General features: G+C 45.7%; 1 protein-coding gene across 2 annotated transcripts in view; it reads right to left on the bottom strand.

Moving 5' to 3' along the window:
- Positions 1–413: 413 nt before the first annotated feature.
- LOC109316229 (ovostatin-like) overlaps positions 414–23,324 on the bottom strand; it is a 48,051-nt gene continuing 25,140 nt past the window's right edge. The window contains exons 18-34 of one of the 2 annotated variants that reach the window (XM_019544133.1): positions 22,709–22,835; positions 22,194–22,312; positions 20,738–20,789; positions 18,930–19,013; positions 16,886–17,062; positions 16,016–16,097; positions 15,004–15,160; positions 13,215–13,289; positions 10,955–11,120; positions 9,233–9,453; positions 8,188–8,403; positions 5,458–5,582; positions 5,020–5,110; positions 4,360–4,428; positions 3,054–3,156; positions 2,618–2,691; positions 414–646 (exon numbers count right to left, since the gene is read on the bottom strand). In XM_019544133.1, the coding sequence (XP_019399678.1) occupies positions 2,630–2,691; positions 3,054–3,156; positions 4,360–4,428; positions 5,020–5,110; positions 5,458–5,582; positions 8,188–8,403; positions 9,233–9,453; positions 10,955–11,120; positions 13,215–13,289; positions 15,004–15,160; positions 16,016–16,097; positions 16,886–17,062; positions 18,930–19,013; positions 20,738–20,789; positions 22,194–22,312; positions 22,709–22,835 (1,926 nt within the window). In that variant the 3' untranslated portion in view covers positions 414–646; positions 2,618–2,629. The remainder of the gene's footprint in view (positions 647–2,617; positions 2,692–3,053; positions 3,157–4,359; positions 4,429–5,019; positions 5,111–5,457; positions 5,583–8,187; positions 8,404–9,232; positions 9,454–10,954; positions 11,121–13,214; positions 13,290–15,003; positions 15,161–16,015; positions 16,098–16,885; positions 17,063–18,929; positions 19,014–20,737; positions 20,790–22,193; positions 22,313–22,708; positions 22,836–23,324) is intronic. The other variant, XM_019544132.1, reaches the window with a different exon arrangement.

Raw genomic sequence — 23,324 nt, 5'->3', positions numbered from 1 at the left:
CACACACACACACACACACACACACACACACACACACACACACACACACACACACACACACACACACACACACACACACACCTCATGACTAATAAGCTGATTTTTGAGGCCGGAATCACAATTTTGAACACCTGGGATTGCCAATACTGAATTATGTTCTTCGCAATGGTTGTCAGCTTGAGTCTGCAGACACAGTGTGAATGGATCATTCAGAGGTGGGTTTTCTGCTTAATTCATGACAAGGTCCCTAAAGAGATCAGCACAGTTATTAAAGGCACTTATGAAGAACTCCACAAAACCTCCAGCCCGTTGGGGCAATGGGAGAGGTTTTGAGTAGTTTTACCAAGACAAACAGGAATCTTGGTTAACTCTTGACTGGGAGGAAGAAGAAAAGCAAAGGCAATGCACATATCTCTGATAACAAGAAGGTTTAATGAAAGGAACTAGTACATGTTTAGGTTAAGGATCAGGAGAGAAACTTTGCAGAAGGTACAGGAGCATCTGGCCTCAGTTAAGGTAAAAATGACAGATGACCTCATGGGCTGATCCCGTGGTTAGAAGAGTGAAGTGCAGTGAAGCAGCTGTTTTGGTCTAAGAACAAAGGAAAGAAGGACACATCATCACTCATTCATCATTCATCACATTCCTGGAAGGAAAAAAAACAAAGGCGGCTCAGCAAGAATGAATAAACATGCAGATTGTTATCAATTCTGGGAGAAAATAGCTTCTATCTGTCCACCTTTGTGCCATGAGCCCAGCACACTTCCACAGCATCAAAACACTCAGTGTAGAAATGTGAGGCTGGAGTGAAGGAACTAGCTGCTGAGTAGTAGGGTTGTGCAAAGTGGGCCCTATTTGATTCAGATTTGGATTTGACCCAAATCAGGGACAGTGATTCAATTCGTTGATTTGGATCACTGTTCCTGATTCGATTTGGCCGAATCCGAATCTGAAGATTCAATGCTAATTCAGAGAATCAGCGATTCGGACATAAACACAGCTTTAAATGTTTTTTCTACGTACCTTGAGGTACCAGTGCAGCTTGTGAACACTGCGATGCTGGGGTGCATAGAATGTCCCACAGGAGCACAGGGGGGCCTCCATGTGTTCAGTGGTGAACCAGAAGTGGACCGGAAGTGCTTCTGTTCCAATTCTGGGTCCATCGGGGAGCATGCAGGCTCCTCCCCTTGCCTGAGGCTTGGCGATCAGCTGTGGGGGAACCCCAGGTGTCCCCCCGCCCCAATTCAGGAGGCATCAGTTGCTGAGCCAGGAGGGACGCGGTGGGGTGGAGCAGTGGCCTGCTCGCTCTCCAGTGGACCTGGAAGTGGACGGGAAGTGTTTCTGGTCTACTTCTGGGTCTGCTGCTGAGCGTGCTGGGGAGCCCCCCGTGCTCCTGTGGGACACTCCATGCGCCCCAGCATCACAGCTTTCACGAGCTGCCTGCTACCTAGAGGTTTGTAGAAAAAACATTTAAAGCTGTGTCTATGTCCGAATCTTTCCCAATCTCTCCAAATCGATTCGGAGGGTTCGGATTCGATTCGGAGAGATTAAAGGGTCCTCTGATTCAATTTGGATTCAGAGATTTGGCCACCGAATCAGGCCGAATCTCGACTGAATTGAATCAGGGATCGAAACTCGTACAGCCCTAGTCCACAGTCCACAATCCACTAGACAACAGCCAGCATGACTGCTGCCATTAGCAGGAGCTGCATGTGAGCCTCCCACAGGTCAGGCAAAAATTCCAGTGCTCATTCACCAATGCTCCAGGAATGTTTCATGCTGACCCATGCTTTCTTCCAAGAAAATGTGTCACGGAGTCAGTGGCTTCAAGTGGAATTTCCATGAGACTTGGGTAGAAGTGAAATAGCCAAGTAGGGACCTGGAAAATGCAGGCTTTGAGGAGCTGATCTCAGGGGCTTTGCTAATGAGAATGGTAACCCAGTATGAAAGATGCTAGGCTAGCAATTCTCAAACACAGTGCCATAGCACCCTAGTGGGTGCCTTGAGATACTTTCAAGGGAGCCAGAGAAGACTGCTATGTAATGTTAGCATTGTTAGGTGTACAGACATGATTCACATGATAAACCCAGAGATTTCAAGTAGGAATTCATAGTTTTAAAAACATTCTGACCTGTTGTGGTCTTTTTGAGTTCTTTGCAGTAAAAGCATTGCTCTATTAATTTCATATAGTGAAGAAGCAAAGGAAAACTAAAAGCTGGTATTTTCCAGGGGGTGTCTCAGGTCTAACAAGGGGTGCCTTGAATCTGGAAAGGTTGAGAATCACTGTGGTAGGCATTTTCCAATCCCCCTGAATTCATGCACTTGATCTCTGACCCTGCAGGGAGCAGGGTTCTGTCAACTGCTGAGTGCCATTAACACCCAATGACTGAGGGAACTGAAGGCACTTGGCACCTAGCAGGCTTGGGAGTTTTAATGAAAACGACCTTCCCTTACCCCTCTTTGATAAGGTTGGTGGAGAATAAATAATCCTGGTCCACAGGAATATTTATAAACCTGCACAGCCCATGTGTGTCCTTCTACTCAGCGCATTTGTCCACTGCTGATCTTTCTTCATCGTGTCCATCCACCCATTCTTCCCCCTCTAGCTCTTGCTTACCTTTTTCTACCACTAGCTGCTTTCAGAGATAGTTTCATTGCAGGGCATCTTGTATTTAGCAATAGCATTCTCATCTGGAAGAAAAAAAGAAGAGAATGTCCCTCCATTGCTAACATGCTCATCACCCATACACATCTTGCTCCATTCTTCTGGCTATGGAAAAATCCCATAGAAGCACAGGGTGAATCTCTCTGAAATCGCCTTACTTTCCTTTCACATATTTCCATATGGACACACCTGTATGCATTATGCATGTTTGTTGGAGTCAGAGCTCACTGACAGAATGAGGTGCCTCTCCATTGGCTCCAATGTGGTTTTGGGTTAAGCTCCTTATGCATAGTTCACCTCTGATGGGAATGGTCCTCCACTGGCTTTAGTAACTGCAGTGTCACTTCCTCCCCCCACCCCCAATGGATTACAAAGAAAGACCTCCTACCAGGTTCATAGTAATCATAGATCAGCACTGGAACTGGTTTGAGGTTGAATACTGAGAGTTCTTGCTCAACTGTGAACGAGAAACGGGTTTTCACCGGGGAGACCTGAAAATGGAAGAACACATTGTTTATAAAGCAATGACTTCATTGTAGATGGCCCAGCACAGCAACTGCTTAGTGATATATTCTGGACCCAGATGCCTCTTCCCATGGGCATGATACAGTCCAACCCTGATATTTACCTGCCTACATCAATTCATTTTTCTAATTAAGAAGGCTATGGTTCTGTTTTTTTTCTTCGATTCTGCTTGTGTCATTAGGTGTTTCAATTACCATGAATACCACAACAGAGAACCCAGAGGGAGTAAAAACAATATGTAAAAATTATCTAAAACAGCCTTTCTAGATCCCAGGTCATTACATTAAAGTCTCTTTCCTGACAGCTTCTCTAGCCATGGGGGAAGTGTGGGGGGGAGGGGGGCAGGATGCCAATGAGAAGGTGCAACTCCAGATGGCAAGTATGAGAAAACACTTCCTAACTGTAACCAAGCTGCCCAGGGAAGTTGCAGAATCTCCTTCATGGGAGGTTTTCGGGAAGAAGTTGGATGGACATCTGTCTGGGGTGCTTTAGGACCAGCGAGTCCTGCATCTATGCAGGGGCCAGACTAAACCACCCTCCAGGTCCCTCCTAACCCTATAATTCATTGACTCCTTCCAATCATCTTGTGGTCTGCTAGGACTAGGAATGAGACCATCAGGACAATGAACTTTAAGGAGGTGATATTTTTTAGGCTAGAATTGCTGCCAGCAGGACAGGACCAAACCACAGCAGTCCCAAACTGAAAGGCTGGATTGGTCAGAGGGTGAAAACTCTGCATTTGGAAGGGGCAGGAGAAGCAGGAATAGAAACATGTTTAGGATAGAACAGAGTAGTGCACACTCTAATCCTGTATTATCTGTCCATAGACCTGGGAAGGTGCAAGATGGAAGGACCTCCTGATGAAGTAACATGCCTATTGCAGAAGTTGATTCCTTGTCCCAAGCAGTTAGTGGATGGAAGGAAGAAACCATTTTTATGTGTGTTTTATTTGTGATAATAGAAGAGACAACACTTTAAAGCTGCTCTAGGATTTATAATGTTAGAACCCTTTCAACAGCCAACAGGTTAGGTGACAGCAAAGGAGACAACAAAAGGTGCATGATAAATGCACCTTATAGTGTGTGTATGTAGATCATGTGTGGGTATATTAGGTGGAGAATTATAACCCGGTAAACCCCAAACCAAAGAGACAACTTTCCAAAACTTACACTGTCTAGGTAGAAGAGGATATGGTTTTGCTTGGTTTCTACCTGCATCACAGTATTATCATCAAGAAGCTTTAAAGGGAAAATATTGGCATATTAATAATCAGTAAAAACAAGAAATACCACAGAATATTCTTAAATAGCCATTCTCGCTTTATGAGTCCTCACATTTATAGCATAGCCTGTCTATTCTACTTGAAAGCCAGTGTTGTCTAATGGGTAGTAAGGGCTGTGCCAAATAGTCACTCAACACAGGCTGTGTAAGGTGAGTCAGGAAATACTCAGACCAGGCAGGATACAAACCATACTTCAATAAGTGAGCTGCTGCTTCCAGACTGGGAGGGATGTGAATATTGCTTGCTCCAATGGTTATGCAGGAGACTGGAATGGCTTGCAATCCCAGTTCATTAATCTACTCTGGCAGTCCACAGCCTCAGATCTCACTTCTGTCTATCTGGGAAACTCTGGCTCCTGTATGGAGCTCCCTGGATGGCTCTGCAGGTTGAGAACTCATCCTCTGGCCTAGTAATGCAAATGCAACAGAGTGTTCTGGTCTGAAAAACTGCCTCACCACGCCTCTCCTTTTACTCAGACCTTTCAGCAATATCATATAATCCCACTGTTTCTGGGGTGGCTTATCCACCCTGGGCTTCCATTCTTTACCTTCTGCCAGGATGATTTGACAGGCACAAAGCCTGAGAGCATCTGCACATCAATAATGGCCATGTTGGAGACATTACGCTTCCCAGTGTAACTGAAATGAGAGAGATCCCATCAAGATGGACCACGTATTTAGAGGAAACATGACAACCCTCTCAGTTCCAGACCACAAGCAGCATCTGAAGGCCTCTGTGAATTGCATGTAATTGCTGATCACATATTAACGTGGAAGAGGTGGAAGGATGGACTGAGAACAGCTGTTGTAGAAAAGGCCTAGAATCCACAGGGGAGGAGAGTTGTCTGGATGGAGGGAGTAACAGAGTGTGTGGAACAAATGTTTTATATAGTGAGATGATTAATTATCTGACACATTTCACATGGATCACTTAATAGCTGCTTCTTTTTAAGTGCCAGGTGGCTGGATCATTGAAGGGCTTTTACCTGGCTGAGATGCTAATGTCAAATTTTAATCCCAAGGGGTTTGCACAGGAAGCATTTTCCACCTTCACTGAAAGAGTGAACCCAGAGGCCTTCTGGGGAAGCGGGATGTTGTATCTCACGGTTGTCTGGAATACAGGAAAAATAATAGACAATTAAACTTCTGGACCTACCTTTGGGGACAGGAGAACTGTCTGAGAAAGCCACAGTAGTGCCCAAATCTTTACTGGCAACATCAAAAGCCTTCTTCTTTCCCACATCTGCAATTGTCACCCAGAGGCCAGAAAGGAAATTTGCAGAAAACAGACCACATGAATTCCCACCGACATCCTTACCTCTCCAGGGATTTGGAATGGTTCCTATCCCCATAATATCAGAGCAGTGCTTAGCTCATACTGGACTTGTCCTCACACCAGCTCTTTGAAGTAAAGATGTACTACCTTGTGACAAGGTGGGGTATGTCTGCAGCAAATTCTGAGTTCTCTCTAACACTAGGTATTGAATGCTTCTCATCATAGGGTAGTCTAAAGTGCTGCATCCTAGACAACTTCTGTGCCTGCTCCCAATGGTCCTGTGAGCAACCTGTCAGGTCTGGGCCACTCGACTGCTAGGCTGACCCTGCAGAACAGAGGTCCTTCTACATGGAAAGGTCTTGCCAGGAGGAGGGAGACAGGAGCGATAGATGTGCCACTTCACACTTTGAGGATATGACACTTAGGTAGAGTTTATTAAAGGGTGTGGTCCTGCTTTCTTCAGAGGATTGGGGTTAAACAAGCCTCACACATTAAAAGGTCTTGGGGAAAGACAAGGAGCTGGAGGGACACTGTCCAGCCTGAAACACCGATGAGCCTTGGCTTTACAGAAGGGGAGGGCACATCTCAGGAGGTCTCTTATGAGACATAAAAGGATTACATGGCTAGCCCAAGGGCATATAGGAAGTTTTGGGAAAAGCTAAGAACTCAGTTCAGACCTCCTTTCCTGGGTCCTGGTTCAGGGCATTAACCACATCCTATTTCTCTGTTTGCCTGCATGTGAGAGCAATCATGGCGGGAGGGGGGCAGAAGGCTGGGGGAGGCTCTGAGCCCATCAGAGCTCTCTGCAGGTGACTGCCACATTATAATGTTAAGCTTCAAAGTAGCAGTGACTCCTTTAAAACAGAAAGAATGCTGTTTCAACATGCTTCTGCTGTTAACATCTTGTTTGCTGATTTTTTTTAATGGATTAAATGTCTTTGCAGAAGGTGCCTCGAGCTAGGGGCTCAAAGAGTCAGCCATTAGAAATGACAAAATTAGGCTTTGTTGATTGTTAGTTGATTTCCTGCTCCATTTGTGGTTGCACTGCTTCATTAGAGCTCTGCCCTGTAAAACCTTCTTTTGTCCCTGTCCTGTTCCCCACTTTACTATTTATTTTAGGACTTGTGCTGAAGGGAACAGCAGCATGAGATATGCATCTGCTTCCACGAAGAGATCATGAATAACTCTGAGGTGCTAAGATGCTATGGGAAAGGGGCCAGGTTGTTACCCAGAGAGCCTGAGGAAGCTTTTCTAGAGAAAAGGAAGCACAGGCAGTTGAAGCAATTTGCTCCAAGTCATATGAGAAGTCAGTGGCAGAGCCATGAGATGATTAAAACAGGTGTGAGTTCATAAGACTGGCACTGCTTCTAAGACCACATGCTGAGCTGTGAACTACCAAGGAACTGGGTTCCTCAAAGGGAAGATGCAGATCACAGAGCATGTGAGAGCAGCAGACAAAGCATTTTTGAAGAAGTTGTTCTGGTTACAGAGTAAATTTCCACTGGGATCAGATGGATCCAGACCATCTACAGGAGATGCTGTAAAAAGCTTTGAGAAAGCTATCCAAGCAAACAACCCCATAAAACTACCAAACCACCCCATTTCAGCCCTCCTCCAGAACATATAGCAAGTCAGTCAATCAAATTCCTCAAACTAAAAAATCCACCGCAGAATTTTTATCCTGAAGACGAAGTGCCAAACACGCCATGAAGTCAGCTAGGGCTATTGCTATTGACTGTATGTAAAAACACAGGCCCAATTCTATCCATTAATTAGACATGCACATGGACTTAGGTATCTAATTATGATTCTATTAAACCATACTTAAGTCCCTGAGAAGCAGGTAAATGCAAACTGTGGGTAGGTCCTCCTTCACTTCATTGCTTTTTGATCTAATCATTAAGGCAAGATAACACTGTTACAAAAGTAGATGCATTAACTGATTTTCTGTAACTTACACAGGGTGGAATACAATTGCATTTAGGCACTAAAATCTGCTGAGGTGCCTAATAGGTGGGATAAGATCTGACCTTTGGATATTACAGAGATGGGTGGCAGCATAAGACCCTTGAACAGACAGACATCTTTCTTGTCTACCCCAGAAATTGAGTTTTTACCAATAAATTCGTTCCCCTAGATAGAGTTTTGTGCCTTTTTATTGGTAAAAGCTCAATTTCTGGGGTGTTTTGTGTCTGACACCCACCCAAGTAAACCTTAATCATATGGGACAGACAGAAAAGCATGAAGGATTACATTCTGTCCTGGTAAATGTCTTTCCTGTCATTAATTTCCATTGCTGTTGCACCACAGAAAACTTTATCCAAGGAGTCTAAGGAAAGAAATAACTGGAGAGAGAGAAATTTGACAGGGAGACACCAAAGATGAATGGCTGTACTGTGGACTGCATATGAACGTGCCAAAGGGCAAAGTAGCCACTCACCTGCACAAAGACACATCCACTGCCATTCACTTCCAAACTATAGTTCCCAGGGACATCAGGCAACAGAACCTGTTGCAGCAGTAGCCTATTCCTGTTATTCACAATAAACACCTTCTTGAAGGGCATGCTGGAGGAGATGCTGACTGTGTTTTGACCAACCTCAGAGTAGGTAGCTGCACCATAATCTGCCAGTGCTTGAAGAGCAATGACAGTGTCCTGAAAAAGCCCAGAACAGAATTAGAGAGACAGTTGTGCTGAGATGCTATAGGGTAGTCTATCATACCTGGTCCAAAATGAGAGCAAGGTCACTTCACCCTAGTCAGAGGACACCTATGTGAGGGTACAAAGCAAGGGCTCCGATAATGTTTGCAGGCACATTTCATTCTGACAGGTATATTCTAACTTCTTGTACAAATAAAAGATGGTCTTGAAGCAGAGTTTCCAGCATGAGTAACAGGGCGCATTTCTAGAACCCCTGAATATGCCAAATATTTCGGGGGTAAAAAAAGCACCCCACTCCAGAGACATGCCAGATGCAGTTTGAATATCCCTTGGTAGAAGTTGAGAACCCAAAACTAATGGAGATTCTTTGTGTTTTCCTCCCAGCTGAAGATCTGTACCTTGTGCTATTTAAGTACTCCTGTATGACTTCCACCATGGTGCATTTAGAAACAAATTCTCCCCTAGATCCTGCATGGCAAAACTCAACTCGACTACTCTGCTATCCTCCCAGCTAGAATTTACATATGCAAATTCACATTCAATTCCCACCCCAGGGAGCGTGAATCTATAGGCTATGCAGAGGAATGATGCGTGTTGAGGCTGAGGAGATGAGAGCAGGATAAACAGACCCCCTAGATTGCTGCATGGAATGGGGCAGGCTGAGAGCCTTCCATAACTGCTACTCCAGCATACAGAATAGGACTAGGAGATCAGAAAAAGACACTGGGTCTCTAATTACAGCCCCACTGCCCTTCGTATGCATGCTGGCTTTTGTAGAGTAGGCATCTGCAAATCCCCAAAGAACAGAAGGGGTGTATTGTACCTGGGTGGAAGAGAAGCCTCCATAAGGGTTCTGCTGTTGCACAACCCACTGCACAATCCGTGAAGCACGGGTTAGATCCTCTGAAGTCCGGTTGGGTTTGTTGAGCAGTGCCAGCAGTGCATAGCTGGTCATTTCTACCTCAGCAGAAGGGGCACGGGCAGAGAAGGAGGGGAAGCTTTCTGCCAAGGGCTTCTCCTCCCGTTCCCAGTGTATGGTGCCACCTGAGAAGAGAACCACAGATCATGAGGGACCAAGACAGTGGTATAGTGTTAGGGTCTTTTCTGTTGGAAAGAACCTCAGCTCCTAATTTCTCTCTTCCTAAGTGAGGAATGCTTTGGAGTGCATGCACAGCACCATAAGGAGAGCTACATGCTAAGTTCTCATCCCCCTGCCACCTTCTGCTCTTATGCAGTGGGGTGAATCCACAGTAATTCCACTGAACCAATTTGGCCCCAAACTCTATCTCCTGATTGTGGGCTCTCCCAAAGACTGGAAGCATTTACAGAGGCTTGTTCTGCTGCTCTCAGAGTTTAATCTTGTGATTCCATTCCTGCTCACAGCATCCCACTTACCCGCCAAGAGGGCTGGACTACAAGTCTGTACAGGCATATCTGCAAATTTTGCTACCAGTAGGAAAAAACAAAAACCCGCTGAGGGAAAGGGCTGACCATGGACAAACTGAGCTTGGAATGAACTGATATTTGTGTGCCATAAACACTGAGCCCATTTGCTGACCAGGGACATAAAAAGCTAAAGCACAGGGTGAGAGAGACAGCAGTGGAAGTGCAAGGACTAGAGGAAGAAGAAACATTAGGCCCACATTCCTTTTTCCAGTTTCATAGTCCATTGTATTTATCCCAGGAAAAGGCAGATCAGAATCAGGCTCTGTCCATTTATATTACTATTCAATAAAAGCATTTTGAGCAAGACAAAGATGTCCTGGGAAACCTCATTGTAGATGGGAAGTGGCCATGAGTTTCTAATGCTCTAATGGGCAGATGTGCAGGGGCACGTGCTTGTAGCAGCACAAATAGCAGTGGCACAGATTTGTGCTGCTACTTGTGCCACAGCAAATGCCCCTGCACATGCACTTTGGTGAGGGACAAATTGTCCTTCTTCAGGAAAACTGTCCTTTTCCAGCTCCTCCAAGCTCCCAGCATGCAGGAGCAGCTGAGGCACAAATAGAGGAGTGGAGATATTTTGGCTGGCAGTCAGAGCATCTCCCTGGAGGACTGAGCCTCCGTTTGCTCAGGCGCATGCTACCATAGTGTGCACCATGCAGTGTTTGGTTTTTTTTGCTACCACTAGCAAAACTTGCAATGCAGGGCATTCTGGGTGTGTGGTTTGTGGTGCTGCAAAGAGGTTTGTGGTGCCAAAAACCACATGTGCCTGCACTTCTGGGCACAGTCATGGTGTGCATAGAAGAGGGTTTTTCTAGCTGGTGTGTGAAAAACAAAACCTCAGAGCCTCCTGGTTTCTCTGTTTCAATCTGCCCACCTATGGGCCTGCTTAGTTCCTTAGGGCAAGATGCAATCACCGTGGCAAGTCCAGTTAGCATAACACCTAGACATGAACAAAATAATTACCGATCTTCTTGCTGTCCAGATCAGACAGTCTCTCCATCAGTCCCAACAACTTGGGAAAGGAAAATACAAAAACCAAAAGAAAAACCAAACAAAACAAAACAAAAAAAACCCCAAAGTAAAACCAGGTGTCACTCACCAACTTCCTTGGCTGATTTGTCTAGCTCCTTCAAGAAGAAATTGCATTTTGCCTGGTTGCCAATTAAGCAGAAGGCATAGGCCAAGAGAGCCTGGACATAAACTTTGCTGATTCCCTTTTCACTTGCAGCTTCCAAGCAAAACAGGCCATTTCGGACCACAGTGTGCTGTAAAGGCACATGTTACATCTGGGTATGAGTGAATGCACAACACATCTTCCTCCAAGCAAATGCTTCTGCCTTTGAGTATTTCCAGATCATGGTGTCCTGTCACTACCACTGCAGAAGACAAGGACCCTTCCATTTCTCTAAAAACTTCAGAAGAGTCAGTATGGAGTGCCTTAAGCAGGTATTTTCAGACTAGGAAACCATGATAAAACAGAAGTTACCTGGGCTTACTTATCAGATATTTTTGCATGTGAGCAAGAGGTATTTCTGTCTCCCTCCCAGCTCCACTTCTTTTGCTTAGATCTACAATAATTATTAACTTCTGTTTGAGGAGGATGGTGAAACTCTAGACTAGAGGACAGATTTTGTTCTCAGTGACTGCTGTGGTACTCCATGTACTTCCATGGTGCTGCACTAGAATTGCACCATGCAGAAAGGAGACACAGCAACAACCTGAGATCACAGGTTGACTTTGTTGTCACTGATATACAGTAGAGGCCAGAGGAAGAGGCAAGTTCCATAAGCACAGACTGAAACCATGATATGAAAGTATATGAAGACCAAGAGGTCTGGAAACTCACATTAGAGTCTGAGGTTTGACCTGTGCTGTTCATTATGCCAACCAGCAGCCACATTTGTTTCTAAATTAATGAACCTTTACAATATTAATTGTTTGTAGCACAAATATCTGGCATTGGAGTTGGAACCTGCTCTGCTTATGCGTGTAATCTGAGACGCACACATTTATAGGAACATTTGGGTGTTTCGTGGCTCTTCCCTGCAATATCTCTTGGTCCTGAGTGGCATGTCTGAAGGTGCAAACAATAACACATCTACTCTGGAGGAAAAGTGGAGCGGGCATACAATGCACAGCCTTTACTCTGGAGGTAATGCTGGCCTCTGGTGTAAAGTTATTTCTGAAGAAGTTGGAAATAATGGCTGCTTGAAAATGTTAACCACCCCCCCACCCCAAACCCGAAATACATTACTTCGACCCTGCTCTGTGGTGTCTGTATAGATTGGGCACTTCAGTGAGGCTTTTTGGTGCTTTTAGCTAAAGCTGATTCAATCAGTTACTAGATACAAACACCAAAAAAGCTCCACTAAAGCCTGTGATCAACACAGACATCAGGTGAGCTGGGTCCAACTAAGGCTCTGTCTCTTCTGGGCATGTGTGAGGTTTGGCACAGAAAAGTGCTGAGTTTAAGTAAAGCACTGGTTTTCTTGTTTGTTTTTTTTTAATGGCTGCAAGCAGCCAATGTGCACTGGTGAAAGTTACACCAGTTTGTAATAACTGTGCTGTAGGCCTGCACCCTGAGGCTAAGCTAGAATATGGGGACCAGGACCTGATGGGTTTAAACATCCTGCCCTAGACCCAGCCGGGCTGTGCCTCCTGATATCAGTGGAGTTTCAGCTTGAAAAGTAGGAGTAGTACATAGCCCTTTTTCTTTCACAACAGCAACTAACATGTCTATATTCTAGACAGACCCAATGCCCCTATATGGTTATCACTTTCCGTACCCAGACAGCTTGTAACTAGGGGTCTACCAAATTCAAGGTGGCTGCCAACCGGTTTTATGAGCATACCAGGGAGCTAGCACCCATTTTTCTGGGCCAGCATGGCACCCACATGCCTCTAACTGGCCGACGGGTCCTGGTGGCTTGCCCCTTGCCACTGATTGTCAGCCATACAGTCCTTCTCCTTGCTGCTGATGGGTGGAGACAGGTGTGACCATATGATGGACAGCCCTCACAGCCAATCAGCATTGAGGGATGGAAGCAGCATCCATTTTGCCATGTTGGTAGTCCCCTCCCCTGTTCCCCCTCTCCAGTGGGCTGTACAACCAGGCTGCAGTGGCCACAAGGACTGTTGGCTCTCCACAGGGAGCCAGCATTTTATTTTTGGTAATTTTTTTTTCAGGGAGCCTACTAAAAGTGTAGAGCCTGCAATTGTTCATAGAACCTACCTGAAATTCCAGTTTCTGCAAAAATTGCAAAACTATGATTTTGGTAGGTCCCTACTTACAACTGATTCTGGTGCCAATTTCTGGACACCATTTACAACTGAACAGTCATAAGTGAAGGAATCCTTACTGAGGTGGGGAGTCCAGCCTCTACCAAAGCAATGATGATGTAGGCAGAAATGGAAAGCTCATCATCTATTCCTCCCTGGAAAAAAAAGAAATAAAACTATGTAGTCAGTGAATCGGAGAAGGAGGCCCCACCTTTTATTCTCCTCAGAGGATTTCATTGAACTGCCAGCCCTAATGATACTACTGTATTTTCTCACATACTACATTACCATATACATGCTTTCATATACAACATGCAGCCGAGTTTTGGAAAGGCAGAAGGAAAACATTTTTTTAACAGAGTTATGTCTGCATAAAGTAGGGACAGAACCTGATCTTCAGCTTGTGCATTCTCCTTTTCCTGCTTAACTAAAAGCTCCATGGGTGGACCTATGATTCTGAAAAGAGCTAAAGAGTCTCCAGTCTGTGATGTAAGAGAATAAGGACCAGAAGCAGCTAGCAAACAGCAACAATTCCCTAAGAAAGGTTGCTTTGATTAGAGAAACATCAAGGCGTTAAAGGGGAGGTGATCATTAACACTTGTGGAGTGAAGAACAAGCCACTAAGTCAAATGACTCCCTGAGCTGCCTGAATAGAAATGCCTCTGCTGCTGCACTGTGAATCTGGGTGCTTCTATTCTGGGCATAAAATCAAAGTTCCCCAGTTAAGACATACACCCAATTCTAGGGGGGTAATTTTTGGGGTAAGTATGGTACTTGCAAGTACATATGGTATTACCCAACTGTGCTCCCTTTATGTCCTACAGGTGGCAGTGCTGGGCAAAGCAGAGTTTAAGAGACTCGCTGTCAAATTAATCTGTTAAGTGTCACTGAGCACATCTACACATGCAATTAATATATAGCAATAAACTGTGGAGTTTATCTATCTGGAGATTTATTGCTCCTCTGTGTGCCCTATGAATATGCATCCAGGAGCAATAAACTCTGGAGCAATAAACTCCACAGTTTATTGCCATTTGAAATTGCACCCAGAAGCACAACATATTGAGCTGAGTTAGAGCAGTCCTGGCTGCTAGCAGGAGCCCTGGGGGAAGTCAGCCTGCTAGTTTGGGGCTGTTCCCTCTGGTTCAATGTACTGTGGAGGGGCTGGCTGGGCATGAGGATGCTTTAGCATGGGGCTAGCTGGCAGTCAGCCCCTGCACTAAAGCATCCTCGTGGCCCAGCCTGCCCGTGCAGCATCTACACGTGTGCTGATGCAGAGTTTTTTACTTTGAAGCAGGACAGTATTTGTATTTACAAGCACTATCCTGCTGCAGAGTAAATTAGTTTACTCCAGCCTAATAGGGGCATACATGCAGACACTGAGATGTATAATGCACAACTAATTAGTCTACTGTGCAGTAAATGTCTTGCGTAGATGTGACCACTGGGAGCTGGCTATGCATCTTTTATACCACCGGGCAAGTTATTTTTTCATCAGAAATAGCCATTCCAATTCTCTGAGCAGCTGTTCAGGAAGAAGAAAGAGCCAAGCAGCCCCAAACAGGGACAGATGGGAAAAACGAGTACAGAAGTGTTATCCTGAAAATGGCTTCCTCATCTTTCTGTTTTCCTAGCAACAGGTGCAAAAAGTCCCTGGGAGGAGATTAGGGAAATAAATTATATGTACATGCAATCAGAGGTAGGCTATGGGAAAGGGAAGCAAGCCAGCTGGACCGATTTATCTTGTTTGAAAAGCCAGCCAATTGAAGTAGTGGAAGTTTGGGGGGGAAAATCAGTATTTGGCAGCAGCATAACAGCATTTTTCTACTAACAGGACTGAAAATTTGACAAGGAGGAAAATGGACTCACCTTCAAGGCATTGTTGAAGAGTTTCCCAACGCTTTGGAAGCAGCCATCTGGCTTCTGTTTGCCTGAGAGCCATATCAGAGTCTGCTCCTGGACATTGCTGTCCACGTAGATGTAGCGCTTGCCTTGATTGAAAGACTTGTACACGAAGGCAGTGAGCCTGAAGAGGAGCCATACACAGATGTGAATCCCCACTAGGAGTAAGGACCAGTGGATGCATCTACACATTCGCATTTTTAATGCACTAACTGAAATTACTGCACAGTATGGGTCCGTGTTTACTACGCAGTATGGGTGAGCGTATGTAAATATGGCAACTTATGCCAACTGGAGTGTAAATTTGATAGATGCATCAGGCAGGTATCAAATTTATGCCCAATTAGTTACTGCACAGTAATGTACATGTAGATGCTTTACTGCCCAGTAACTCTATGTGTGTGTGGACTGACTTGGGACTAACTTTAGTCCCAACTCAGTCCACACACAGTGTTAATGAACTTTAATGCCTGCATGTGTAGATGCCAGCCTATTCCCCCTTAGTGCACAGTAACTTACTGTACAGTAAATTTAAACTGGTGTAAATGCATGTGTAGACATGCCCAATAAGTCTCAACTTGGGCCGCTTCTGCCACAACTATCTTCCAGCCAAATTGGTTCTAAGTGACAGATGGTGACTTTACAGATCAAAAGAAGATCTTCTTATGTAGGTCTGTAAAAGCTGCTGTGTAATGTGTGTGTGTGTGTGTGTGTGTGTGTACGTGTGTGTACACACACATGTGTATATACATGTCTGGTGGTATCATTTTCAAGTGAGAAGGCCCATAGAGGCAAAAAAAAGACCTGCAACAGCTCATAGAGTTCTTTGACTCCAGCAGGAGAGGTTTGTGTTTCAGAAGCTCTCAGACTACACTTTGTATCCCTGTGTCCTCTGCATATATTTGCTTTAAGCAGAAGAGGTGTCTATTGCCCACTGAGTTGTTACAAGCCAGGCTTTACCCCATTCCCCAGCTCTTACCATGTGTTCCCTTCCTTATCCCTAGTACCAAAGATGCTATAGGATCCATCAGGGTGCTTATATGACAGCTGCTTCTGGTACCCTGAAAATGCAAGGTGGAAGAAATGTTCACTGATCAAATGTAACAGGTCTCCCCTATAGATAAACTGAGAATCTTAATCAACAAGTCCAAGTGGGGGAAAGTATGTCTTCTGGGGCAGTGTTTCTCAACCCGTGGGGCATGGCCCAAAAGTGGGTTGCAAGAATAAATGAAAGTGTCATGAACAAACTTAAAAACGTATTCTCCTTTAAAGGATGCCAGAGTTCCAGCTTTAACGGTGTTGGTGTTTGCACGCCTTGGCAACATATTGCGCATTAATTCCAGCCACTGTAGGAAATTCAACAGCAGCCCAGGAAAGCAGCTCCACCCAAGAAAAGTGATGAGCCTGATCTCAACATCCCACCCCCCAAGCCTACCTGCCTGCCTGAGCTGTGAGGGGGCCCAGTGCTACCCTCCGCGGATGCAGTGCCCCTCAGGACTGCCCAAACTGGGTGTCTGTGGGTGGGCGCTGCATGGTGGGGAGCTGCAGCTGCTGAAGGGGAAAGCACCAGTGCCCCCTGCAGCCCAGGGACTGCTCTGCCTGCTGGCAACTTGCCCTCCCCTCCCCAGCAGAGAGGCAGGTAAGTCAGCAGGGTGTGTGTATGTACAACAGAGGGGTTAATCAGCCCTAAATTGAAGCTGTGTTTTTTAAAACCCACTGCTCTAGTTTAGGGGCCCTGTTTTGTGTACACACACCCCAGTAAGCCAAGCCAAAGTCAAAATGCAAAGCAGTTGTGTATTGTCCACGATTCAGGGAGGCAGAAGGGGGATGTTATAGAGAGGCCTCTTACCACTAACTAAGTATCCTATGGCCTTGGATTTGGTCTCCTCACTCAGCTGCCTTGTCTCATTCAGGTAGTCCAGGATATAGATGTTGGGAGCAAACAGGACCATGTTCTGTTCCCCACAGCCAAAGGGCATCTGGAGGAGCTGGTGCAGGTTCTGCATGGCTGTGCCTAGGATATCACCTGGGGGGGGGGGGGGAGAAAGATGCAGGGGTGAGTGCAGCCCAGAGTCTGGGAAACCAGTATCTACATACTGCAAAGCTGGAAAATCAGTGCAACCAGCAGGGACTTGCCAGACCTAAGCTGGGCTTGCAGAACATGTCATCCAGGGAACATTAGTGAAAGGTTGGAGAGGTTCCTCTGCTACCTTGATATCATCTCAGCCATTCTTGCATTTTCAATGCAGGAAGAAGGATTTTCCCTCTTCTACATAAGAGAATAGAAAGTCCCCCAAACAAGGGGCTTGTGAATGTCTTGTACCTGGGCCCACCTCTCTTGCACTCTGTAAAATGATATGTATTAGCAACATACTAAATGCTTCAAATTCCTGAGCAGCAGCAGGCAGCTGCTTTTTATTTTAGGAAAAGTTTCAGAAAAAGTACATCAGGAAAAGTTTCTCATTTTCCCCTTAGATGTTCTATTTATCAGTACAGCATGAACAAGAGAGTTTTGGGCAAGTGACACATGTAAGTTCTTACAGCCTGAAGGGCTAGAAGTGGGCATGCTAGGGTAGAAGTTTCAAAATTGCCATCTCCAAGGCACTGGCTGGCTAGTTGAAAGTGCCAGCTTTATCTCTTAGTTTCCAATGGAAAAACTGCATTAAGTGAGATCCAAAACGCACCAAACACTTTCCCAGCATTTCTTTTTTATTGCAGCAATTTCTGTGGATGCCACAGGCAACTTATGATAGGAATGGGCTGTTCAACTGGTGGCCCATGCCACAGCTGCAGCTCAGGCAGCAAGAAGCAGGGGGGCACATAAAGCTGATGCACGAGGCAGCCATGTGCTTTGGGCAGGGGGCTGTATGCAGCCAGTGCAGCCTGTGCAGATGGGGCAGGGCCCCAGGGAAGTCACCCTCAAAGTGTGCAGACCATGTGGTGCATAGCCCAGGGGCCACACACAGACACCATATGTAGCCCTCAGCCTTGCCAAGGTTGGACAGCCACGATACAGGAGAAAAAAAAAAGAGGTCTGTGAGATCAAGAATAAGGGTAATGAGGAGAGGTGTCCACAGGATTGTCTTCATAGTAATGGAGACAGTACTGTGACCCTCCCAGAATTTGAAAAACTTTGGAAATCCCTACTTTACTGCTCTGGACTATACTGATTCATCTGGTCATTTCCCTGAGATACCCTGCCCTTGCCTCTTAGGATCAGTAGCTTCTTGACTCTTAGGATCAGATAATGGGCCTTGGAATGGCAGTGCTATTGTTGATTAAAATAACAAAAGAAAGACATTTGGAGAATTATTTACTGGTTTCTGCTTGTATTAATTCTAAACTCTTCCTCCTCTAGGGCCTGGCTAATTGAGCTGAAGGGGGTCAGATATACAGGTGAAAAGGTACAAAACAACTCTTCCTAAATCTTTTTGCAAGTAGACCTTTCAGAAATCATAACATATCCAAAGATGCAGTGCAGGTGGGAGGGGTACTAGTATGTACTTGGGATGACCAGAATTAAAGACATAGAGACTTGAGATCGATGCAGCCAGCCCAAACCTTCCTGCCATCCCCAGTTCCCTGGTATATAGGAAGATGGATATTCAAGTTTTCCTGCCCTGAGTTTGGGAATTGTGCTTCAATGTCAGGTGCAAAGCCCTGAGTCAACCCACATGGGTGCCAATAAACCCTTTATACCACAGGAAAGGAGCCAAGGGATACCATTTGGAAACTGGAATCCTTCTCTCTAGCAAAGATGATGCCGCCTAGCATTGCTGAGTTGGACAATCATTTTCTAAGGGACAAGAATCTGCCTTATTGCTCGCAGGTTTGCCTATCCCAAGATGCAAGAATCACCCCATGAAACCCAGCCTGAAACCCAATACATTTACCTATGACAGAGAAAAAGGCCCTGTCTGATCCTTCCACCACATTTTTAGGCAGCTTCAGAGACACCCTTTGAGAGGCTGCTACATCTGTGAGGAAAATAGGTGATTATTTATAGGCCTTTATACATCGGTTTGGATTACGGCAGATGAGCACTTAATGGTGAAAATGTATATGAATAAACAAACTAAGACTCTTAGTATATATGGGAACCATTCGTGTTGGCAACAGAAGCAAGCCAGGAGTGAAGATGACAGAATCAATTTAAATCACTGGAACCTAAACAAAATGGAGCAGATCCCCAGCTGATGGTAAATGTTCCTAGTTCTACTGAGGCCATTGTATGAAGGCAAGGCCAGTGCTCACAGTCTGTGATACTAGTGACATCTGGGAATCTCTGGTTTCAGGGGCCTCAGTGTGGGGGGCACCTGTGACAGCCAGAGCCATCATGGCTTCAGAGCAATGCAGCCAGCCCAAACCTTCCTGCCATCCCCAGTTCCCTGGTATATAGGATGATGGATATTCAAGTTTTCCTCCATGGGCCACACTTAGTCTTACCTTCCACCCTCACTGGGAATGGGAAACTGAGTAATTACACCGGGAGGGGAGAAAGCCAAAGAAATGTGTCTGCTTGAAGGCCAGGCATGTACCTGGAATGGCCCACAAACTCTCCCTCCTAGATACTTCTATCACCCCATTCACACATTATCTGAGTCCCTCACAGCCTCCAATGTCTTAGCCTTCTCAACACTGTGTTCTGGTATCAAGTGCAGTTATACCAACACAGACTGATCTGGGCTTATCTACAGTACAGTCAGAGGTATGCCTCATAGTTAATCAAAATTCATGGCAGAGGTGATCTCTTTTATTAGACCAACTAGATGTTTGCAAAAAAAAAAAAACCAAAAAAAAAATCTTTATTTGCAAGCTTTTGGGCACAGGCACTCTTCAGCAGGCATAGGAGATTACAAACATTGTAAAAGTTCTCCTAGGTAGAAACGAAAATTCATATTTCACAGGACTTTTACAAACTTTGCAATCACCTATGCTTGATGAAGGCTGCCTGTGCCTGAAAGCTTGCAAAAAAAAAAATATTTTTTTTTGTTGCAAATATCTAGTTGGTCTAATAAAGATATCAGATAAGATATCACCTCTGCCACAAGTTTTGCCTCTAAACCAGGGGCAAGCAATTATGTTGGGTGGAGGGCTGCTTACTGAGTTTTGGCAAGCCAGTGAAGGCCGCATGACAGGCAGACAGAAGCAGAGAAATATTAATTTTCTAAATTTTTTAGGGGCCCCACAGGCCACATAGAAAGGCTTGGCAGGCTGCATCCAGCCTGCGGGGCTGCATTTTGACCACCCCTGCTTTAGATCAATATGGCTACAACCTGGATACCTGGCTCATAGAGATGCACTCATGCTTGCCTTAATCCAACTATCTTGGGTACCAAGAGCAGTTAAGCCACAGCAGCATGGGCTTCAGTTGATAAATGATAAATGAGTGTCTAGTGTTCTGGTAGCCTTGAGCAGCCCACACCTCTTACTGAAGTGTTGATATACCTGAATGACTTGATCAAGGTCCCAAAGCAAGTTTGTAGTAGGATAGGGAACTGAATCTGTGTTGACAAACTAGCATCCTAGCCACCCTCCTACCCAATTGCCAGCTATACAGTATCCCATGGTCTTTGGCAGAAAGGGAGAGGGTCAGAGATTTACTAAAAATATTAACTGGTCCTCAGGGACAGAGTGCAATTTTCTACCCTTCCTTCTGCCTCCCAATCAGTAGGTACAGAATTTGAGGAGATGGCCTTACCTTTTGTACAGATGAGGGAGCTTTGGGTCACTTCCTTTTTGATGCCTTCAGGCTGGGTGATGTTGAAAAGATGAGATAGCATGAGCAAGGGACACTTACAGGAGAAAACTGTGTAGTGGCTGTAAGGAACAGTCATTCCTTGTTGCCTACAAGCTCTGCCATTCACATGAATATACAATTTGTGGCCCATGGCACTTTTTTTCATGTCTTCTTTCCCCTTGTCATGAGGAAGGCTTAATTTTTTTTATTGCCAGCCAACTCAGTCCTCATCTATCCTTTCTGCCCCCTGGAGGTGTATCTACACTGGGCTAATCCTCAATGTCCACGCTGTCCCCAAGCATCCCCACCCACTGACTCCTGCTTACATGCTCTGCCCTGGAGATACTCTGGGGCCAACCTCACAGAGGCCTCACCAGTGGCTGCTTGGAAGCACACTGATGACCAAGGGCCCTCAGTGGCTGGTTGCAGATGGCCTCACCAGCACATTTCTGGAAGCCTGTGAATGGAAACTGGGAGGAGGGAGGGGGAAGCACAGGGCATGGGTAGGGATGTCACTGCTGAGCCTTGCTACCACTGTGGTGCAGATGTGCCTTAAGTATCCCACTTCCTCAGTGACATACAGGATGGCAATATTATTGCCGGCCAGGGGAGAGCTGTAATATACGCAGAATAGGTGCTTTGCCTTTAAGGTGCTACTACCCTAGGCACACCTTGACTACTGAGCAGCGTACAAAGAGCCTGATGCCATTTATGGAAAGGAACAGCTGAAGAGAGAGTCACCAGGCTCTGGCTGGTGCGGGAGAAGTTTAACAGTGGCCTTGTCTGTACCATCTCAGGGGCCATTCCCAAGGGGTCCCCAGTACCCCCTCTCAAACACCCAGTCTCTGACACATGTGAGAGCAGGCATTGGGGAGAAGCCTGCGGAAGGCCCAGAAGTGAGCTTTCAGCCCTGAAGTGGGTCAGCAACCTCGGGTGGGAGGGCTATGCTCTGTTCCTTCCTTTTTGTGGCCCTCACCTAGGGTGGTACAGACCAGCCCCTCAATTCTCCCAATACATCCTCTCCTAGTGGCTTGTAATTATCCTGATCCCAAAGTCAGCAAGGGCCAAGTGCAGGCTGCAAACACAGTGCATGGGGAAGGAGTCTTGTCTGACTGAGTATCTGTGTCAGCAACACCTGTCAGACTTTGGATGGCCCAGCCCTGGAGCTAGAAGGAAGGATTTGGGAAAGCAGGGAAGGGTTCACCAGGTCACCTTTCCAGGATCTGTTCTCTCCCTGACAACACTTGAGGGATAGAAAAGCCTAACCCCCTCCCAGTCAGCTGAAACTGGACCCTAGCTATATGGACTTTAGGGAACCTGAAATGTCCTGACTTCCTTTCAACACTCACTTTCTGCCTTCTCTCCTTCTGCATGAAAAGGCAAAGTATCCAGACATAGTAAGAGTTTTCTACTGTACCTCAACCAAAAGGGTCCTGATCAGGGTGTCTTTCCACCTTATCACCAGGTCTCCAGCAGATTTACCCTGACAGGTTCCGCCATCCAGGATCTCGGCTGTAACGTTGAATGTTACCTCACCTGAAATGCCACCCCGTCCAAAACAGAAAAGTTTACCTTGGATTCCTAGAACAATGGCCAATATTGGCAGGTTTCTTTTGCCAAGGACCTTACTGGGAATGAGCTACAGGGAAAAAATTGGCAAGTGGGGAAGGAAAATGGATGCTAAGCCACTTCATGGGAGCAGCCATGAGGTGGTAGAGGTCTGAGATGTGTTGCAAATGTGTTGTCACAGAAAAGGCCCTACAGCACAACACAAAAGCTGACCTCATAAGCTGGGAAAACAGGGTCAGAGTATTCTGAGGTCCAAGTTCGAAGCGGTGGTAATGAATGGGCTAAAGTTGGGCCTTCAACGGGGCATAAACAGGTTAGTATAAATCCCAGGATGGACAGCCAGAAGGATGTGCAGAAGCTTACCAACGTTTTTGGAAATAATTTTCCAGACATAGGTTTTCCTTTCATTGGAACACACACATCCATCAGCACCACTTGGTGAGAGGAGCTGAACCAAATAATCTTCAGAATTTGCCAAAAAGACCTTGACCTGGAAACAAAGAAGAAGGATTATTGTGGTGCAGGCTGCCTTGGACAGACAGGGATGGGTGTGCTGGCAGAAGGGTTGAGCTTCCATCTGCCTGCCTCCCATGGATATCCAGTGTCCACACCTGCAGGCCAGTGCTGAAGCAGAGAATAATGTGGCATTGGATAGGATCTTAACAGATCCCGCGTCTGGCTGAGTCGTTGGCATTAGTAGGGGTGCTCAAGATCTCTTACCAGCAGATAACCCAATATCCTGAGCCACACTCATATTCGAGTGCAGTACCCCAGAACTTGCTGTCTTTGAGGCAGCTTGCATAGAAAACCCCTACTTGTGCTCTTTTGTGCTGCTTTATGAGGTATATGGAAGGCTATTGGGAGGGTGGCTTTTCTTCTTTCAGAAAAGACACCTTTTCTTTCACTGTTTTTCTTCACTTCTGAGGTTTGCCAGAGGACTCCTTGGAAAATTTGAAACAGATTATGAAGTCACAAGAAA

Source organism: Crocodylus porosus, unplaced genomic scaffold, assembly GCF_001723895.1.
Source record: "Crocodylus porosus isolate Cpor-Errol unplaced genomic scaffold, CroPor_comp1, whole genome shotgun sequence".
Taxonomy (NCBI): domain Eukaryota; kingdom Metazoa; phylum Chordata; order Crocodylia; family Crocodylidae; genus Crocodylus; species Crocodylus porosus.
This window is presented reverse-complemented; position numbering and strand designations above follow the sequence as displayed.